Source organism: Morone saxatilis, unplaced genomic scaffold (genome assembly GCF_004916995.1).
Source record: "Morone saxatilis isolate NCDOM2014 unplaced genomic scaffold, NCSU_SB_2.0 Contig21, whole genome shotgun sequence".
Classification (NCBI taxonomy): domain Eukaryota; kingdom Metazoa; phylum Chordata; class Actinopteri; family Moronidae; genus Morone; species Morone saxatilis.
In genome coordinates, this window is record NW_023339774.1 from 4,084,669 (window position 1) to 4,091,262 (window position 6,594).

At 38.8% G+C, this 6,594-nt stretch overlaps 1 protein-coding gene across 1 annotated transcript in view; it reads left to right on the plus strand.

Annotated features, from left to right (window-relative positions):
• The window catches only part of pip5k1ba (phosphatidylinositol-4-phosphate 5-kinase, type I, beta a), a 22,338-nt gene that overhangs the window by 12,076 nt on the left and 3,668 nt on the right, over positions 1 to 6,594 (plus strand). Inside the window, exons 7-13 of the mRNA XM_035667369.1 lie at positions 4,109 to 4,293; positions 4,655 to 4,735; positions 5,108 to 5,156; positions 5,241 to 5,325; positions 5,408 to 5,548; positions 5,638 to 5,728; positions 6,089 to 6,185. Of these exons, the coding sequence (XP_035523262.1) occupies positions 4,109 to 4,293; positions 4,655 to 4,735; positions 5,108 to 5,156; positions 5,241 to 5,325; positions 5,408 to 5,548; positions 5,638 to 5,728; positions 6,089 to 6,185 (729 nt within the window). The remainder of the gene's footprint in view (positions 1 to 4,108; positions 4,294 to 4,654; positions 4,736 to 5,107; positions 5,157 to 5,240; positions 5,326 to 5,407; positions 5,549 to 5,637; positions 5,729 to 6,088; positions 6,186 to 6,594) is intronic.

The following is a 6,594-nucleotide window of genomic DNA, read 5'->3' on the forward strand; positions in this document are numbered from 1 at the left end:
CATGTTCACATTAGTAATGACAACGGATCAATGTTTGTAATAGCTGCCGTGTTAACATAAGAGATCCTTAAATCATGTGTTTATTGAGTGGACCACCTGAAGACCTGCTCAAGAAACACACAAGCCCTTTGACTTTAACAACTTCACACTTTGTGTTTCACCATGACCTTGTAGGTCTTGACAGTTGGTTGTTTGCACCTGGCGTAGCATACCTTAGCACATCAAAGGGCATTGCTGAGGCTGTCATACCCAGCTGTCTGGTGTCCTTCTGCAGTCAACACTTATGATGCAGCATCATGAGCCTTCTTATATGCAGCAAGGGCCCTGGACTGTAGTTCAAATTAGTACATAGACAGATATGGCAGGTGGTTGATAAAAGAGAAAAGGTTGGGAGAACTTTTAAAGAAATTTTAAGGCAAGTTATGCAATTAAACCAAACCTTTTAAGCTTTTGAGTTTGTTCAACTTTCAATTCTAAGTTCCCCTAACTCAACTCCAATCTGATGTCACTTATAATGTCACATTATAGAGACTTTTAATTCTAGTACTTCTAGTAATATGTATTAATGATTACAGATGCAACGTCTAAATTCAAAACTTTTTATTTTATCACAATACATATTAAATCCTTTACAACAAGGCCAAGTACACTGGAACTGCAGATTTGTTTCAAGTTCCATTAAAAATTTCTGAATGGTTTCAAACATACCTCAGCTCTGGAGGTTTAAAGCAACAATTTCTTCTTATACAATAACAGTGACGTTTACGACACTTGCAAGAGCTTAACTATCATCATTCTCCAACACAGTAAGGATGCACACAATGAGGTCCTTCTTCTGCTCCTCTACCTTGTCCAACACATGAAAACTAATTCAAACTAAACGACATCCGTCATTAAAATACTGTCGCTCAAAAAAGGTATAACTCTAAAATTATTCCAAATATGGCATTATTTTTTTTTAACCCAGCATTACTTATGTAACTTATTTAACCCCCATATAAATGACACCAACTACAACAAGTAATAGCCAGCAAAATACAACTCCTAAAAACACTGTGGGCATTGGAACAGGAAGAGAAACAAGTAGAACAATGGATACTCTGTACAATGGATAAATTGTACAGAGAGGTAAAGGTTGAAGTCAAGGTGCAGTAAATCAAGAAAATCTTAGCTAGCGTTGTCTGGCAAGGACAGTTTAGTTTTCATCTGTGTCTTGCCTCTCCTTGGCTCCACTTTCTTTAGGTGGAGAATTAGGCTTAGGTGAGTATCCAGGTACAGTGTAACTTTCTCTCCTTGCAGGTGTGGGGACAGCTGAGGCTTCATTTCTTCCATTTGTATTCTATTAGCGGTTCTGGGGTAGGACTCCTCTGATGCATGGTGAGTTGCTAACAGCAAGTAAGCAGTCCTTTATGCAGGTATCCTTAACCACTAAGCTGAGTTGCAGTCATCACCTGAATCATTTTCTGAGTTGTCCCTCATGTCTGCTTGTTTTTGTGTATCTGCCACTCCTTCTTGATTTTGCCTGTGATGTGTTTTTCTTTCAGGGACAGGTCTTGGTATGGAATGGAGTAACCTCAACAGGTCATTCACCAGCCATAGGAGATTGCATTGCAGTGTCCTGGTTTTCTGCTTGCCTTCAGTTTCTGGACATCAATGGCAAAATAAATGACATTGATTAAATCAGATACAGCATAAAAGGAGGAGCTGGGGTGAAGGTGGGTTGCAAAGCATCTTGCAGAGGAAGCAGCAAAGGTAGGCAGGCTAAAGCAGCTTAAATAACGTGCCCTGAATGACATTTGCTAATTGGATGCTTTAAGGCAGTGGTTCTCAACCGGTGGGGCCCGCCCACGCGTCATAGCCAGTGTTGCCAACTTGGCGACTTTCTCTCTAAATCTGGCGACTTTCCAAATCCTCCTGGCGACTTTTTTTGTCAAAAACGACCAGCAACAAATCTAGCGACTTTTTCTGGTGTTATTGGAGACCCGACTTGAAAGCAAGTATCACTCTGCAGTTACTGTGCCCGTGAGCCCCTCCCTCCGTACAAAGCACTCACCATGCCGGTCAGTCTCTCTGTAACCTCGCACAGCAGTCAGCCTGCAGTCAAATGAATCGCGCAGACATTGCGCCAAGAATTGAGGATCTTTGCAAGGCAAAGCAGGCTCAGGTCTCACATTAACATCGCCTACCTGCAAGCTTCTGTAAAAAATGCAGATGATATGCCTACTATTAGGCCTAGTAATAATAACAATAATAAAGCATAAACTGCAATGAACCAGCTTTGGGGGGGCCCAGCTTGCAAAAGGTTGAGAACCCCTGGATTAGGAGATGGTATTAGTCTCCATGACAGTGCGATAAATAGATTGAGGTTCTTCCAACAACAGCCCTGAGTTTTTTAGATCCGTTTTCATGGGCCAAAGTGTTGGTCAAAGTTAATTTTAACCCCACAGAGGCCCCTAAAAACCCTTAAGGTTCATCCCTGGGGACCATGAATTCATCAAATTAACTGACAATAGGGGTCCAGATACAACGTTGATCATACTGAGTGGCAAACTGACAGCAACAACCTTAGGCCAACAGGAGAAATCTGCAGGTAGCAGAGTTTAGTTTAGAGACAGTCAAACATCAAGGTGTTTGGTAGCATGCTTTTATAATGTTTAAACTTATATCTTTATGTTATTAGGAATGAGACAAGGGCTGCAATGGACTATTATTTTCATTACCAATTACTTTATAATAAAAACATTCTCTATGCAATTACAAAGAATTGTGAGAAATGCAAATCAAAAATTCCCAAAGCCCAAAGGGACATTTTCAAGTGTCTTGTTTAGTCTAACCAACATTCCAAAACCCAAAGTTATTTAATTTACAGTCATATAAAGAGAGAAATGTAGCAAATTCTCACACTTGAGAAACTGAAACCAGACAATGTCTAGAAGTTTTGCTTGATAAATAGCATTGTTATTGACTTATCATTTCAGCACAAAGAACGCTCACAGAGGGTTTACATCTTTCCTCGATACAACCTGAACTGAATTCAGCCAGTGGCCACCGCACCCTTCAATAACATTGTATAACCGGGACAGCCCACTTCAGTGAGCCACGCTCCCTTTGCTCAATCTCAGGCTGTTATGGTGACCTCATTAGCGCCTGCCTGTTATTTCATTAGTGTGAAACAACAGTGGCCACTTGATGGAGGATTAACGCCCAGCAGAGCAGAGCACCTGACTCGTGATCAGGCTGAGCAGCTGGACTCTGGAGCACAAACTGGCCCATCTGGCTCTCTCTTATTGGGCCCTTTGTTTACAAGAGCTACCTCATGACATCAGTGTTTGGTCAGAGGGATTGAGACGTACTGTACTTTTGGTTGTTCAGATCCGAGTTTAATCCCGTTGGGACCCGTGTGGATGTCGAAGAGAGGTCAACAAGCTTGTTTAAGAAAAGTTAACTGTGGGTGGTTAAAATGTTATTTTGCCATTCACAGTCTTGTTTCGTTACATTAGTCAAATACTTATTATTAAATGGATAATATCTCTTGGTAAAAGAAAGTGACATAATACTAAATAAATAATCACAGTTTGACACCATTTACAGCCATAGGGAAATTCTCTTTTGACTTGCACTGCATTATATAGAGGTCAGAGGTCATGCTTGATGGAAGGAAGGAAGGAAGTGTCAGTCCCAATGCCATACAACATACTAAACCTACCGATCTAGTATTTTCTCACTAAAATATGTCATTATGCATAAAACATTTTTGCTACTATGCTACTATGCTACTGTAATGAGACAGCTTGAAGATCTAAAAATTCCAAAAAATAACTTTTTTAGAGAGACATTCTATTGTTTCTTTGTGGAGGTATGTAGCGCTGTATTGGCACACAGTGCAAACAGACCCTCCTCGTCAACTTTAACACTGGGAAGTTACTGTTAGCTGTTAGATAATGGTGGTAGATGAAAAGTAAGTGGAAAAGGTGTGACTTTTTATTTCAGCCACTAAATGAAGCAGTTGTTAATGTGTGCTACTTTAACTTTCCTATTTTTTTTTTATCTTTTAGTTTAATTTCCTAAAATGGAGTAGCTTACTTTCTGAGTTTCTGTCCTCCATCAGGTCCTGGAGAGCTTTAAAATCATGGACTACAGTCTCCTGCTGGGGATTCACGTTTTGGACCGGAAGCCGCTGGGCAGAGGAAGCCGATGTGACAGCAGGAAAGGACAGAAAGTCCTTTACTCCACCGCCCTTGAGTCCATCCAGGGGAATGTTAAGGACCCCGAACCAGTGGCTGATGACGACACGTGAGAAAAGCTTTTGAAGTTTCTTTGTACACTATTCCCTTTTTTTTTGTCTTTGTATGTCATGTAATATTGAGAAATAGAGAACAGAACATCACATTTCACAGCTTGGTTTTATATTGGAGTTCTTTTAGCAGCTGAGAGTAAGTCATTGCCAGAGATGTTTTTATGCAGCGTGAAAAAGCATTATAGTACGTAACATAGTGACAGTTATTTTATGGTAATGATCCACTTAACACACTTCTAATTCATTCACTGTGTAGTGTGCTACAGCTATAATTAACTAATTATTAAGAACATCTAAAGGGAATTAAAAGGTCCATTATAAAAACTGTAAAATTCATGAATGCTTCTTTTTTTCCAGATTTGGTGGAATTCCAGCCAAACATAAAGATGAGAACCTTCTCATCTTTCTAGGAATCATCGACATCCTTCAGTCCTACAGGTGAGCGCAGTATCACATACAGACATACACACTTTTCAGGCTTTAGTTCCTCTCTATTGTATACAGACACATATCACCAGAGGGCTCATTTAGACTTTAAAATTAACAAAATTTAAAATTGTGATGCAGTAACATTGAGAAATTAACATTTTAAAATCACAAAATTAATTTGAAAAAAGCTTTTCATTTGTACTTTTGTACACACTTGTTTATGTTTCTCTACTGATTTAACATATTTAACATATACTTTATACATGTATGTATTGATATCAGTAGAGTTTGGAATTTGCCATCAGGCGCCATAGACATGCAGTATATGGTATGTGTATGATTATTATAATTAAACAGGTGATTTTTAATGCTTATTTTCAGGTTCATCAAGAAGGTGGAGCACTCCTGGAAAGCTCTTGTACATGATGGGGTACGTAACTTCACATCCTTTTTCTTGCCTGTCCAACTATCTATGTGTGTGTGTGTGTATCTGACAGCTTTCTTTTCTTTTTAGGACACAGTGTCGGTTCACAGGCCCAGTTTTTATGCGGATAGATTTCTGAAATTCATGGGCTCGACTGTATTTAAAAAGATTCATCGTAAGTCGTCACACATACATAACCCTGTATTCTGCATTCAGCATATTCTATATTTAATAGTCTCTCTCTTTGTTTCTCTCAGCTTTAAGAGGAGCATCTTCGAAGAGGAAGAGGAATTCCTTCTATACAGTAAAGTCAGCCTCTCAGGAGATTCTGTCCCCACATAAGGAGGAGAAGAAGGAGGACAAGAAGGCCCAAAGCATGGACAACCTGGATGGAAACTGTAGGCTCACATTTTATATGATGTAGCAGCCAACATTTTTTGAAAATTTCTTTTGCGTCATTTTATATTTCCTCTGCTTTTTGCAACAGTTTACAGTTCCTCCAAGCAACCAGATCTTCTGCCAAGATCTGCTGTTTCATTCCAGTCCAGCAGAAATGATGAAGAGGACACTGAGAACAGGTACTTTACTGTCTGCAGCTTTCAGATCTAAGCTCTGTCTGTTAACAAGACAGTTTTCCAGGAGTTTAGAAAAGTTAAGATTGTTTGATCACTTCATGATATTTGTGTGTAAAGTATTGTATTTTTTTCTTGAAAAAGGCCCATGTGGTAAAAATGCATATAAAAAATATATGTATTAGGAGAACCTGATCAAGTGTGTGGGCTTCATTTTTCTTTTTCTTCATTTTGTGTAACTTCTCATTATTATCTTATTTTGAAATTCAGTGATATTTTTAACCTTGATTCAGCTTAAGTTATTTAGTCTCTTGTTCAATCACTCAGTACATGTTAACTGTATTTATTTGTATTCTTATGTTGCAGTGAAGGCAGACGAGCCTCCAGTTCAACGATCGCTCTGGATGATCCTCTGCCGTCTCTCAGCAGGAGCCAATCAGACTCTGAACTGGATGTCTACTTGGTATGAAATGTTTTATTTGATTTGATTTGATTTTATACAATCTTTATTCCAGGGTGTTAAAGGATAAGGCTTTTGCTATTCTGTGTTTAGCTTTACAACAAATCCCAAATCCCATGAAAAGACTAAAACAAACAATGTTTTAGTCTGTCTCTCAATAGGCCCTACCCTCTGTGGCATTCAGCCTCAGGAAAAATATAGAATCTCTCCAGCCTTTGCCATTATAATCCAAATAATCAGAAATTTGCCTAAATAGGCCAATATTTGCTGGAGTGCAGGTAAATATGAATTTGTACATGAATCCAATAAAGTGAATCATATTTTCATAACTTTATGGAATATATTATATATTTTCATAGTATATTGATGTGGCATATTTCTTTTGCAGCAGCTGTCTGCTCAGTCCTTCTAT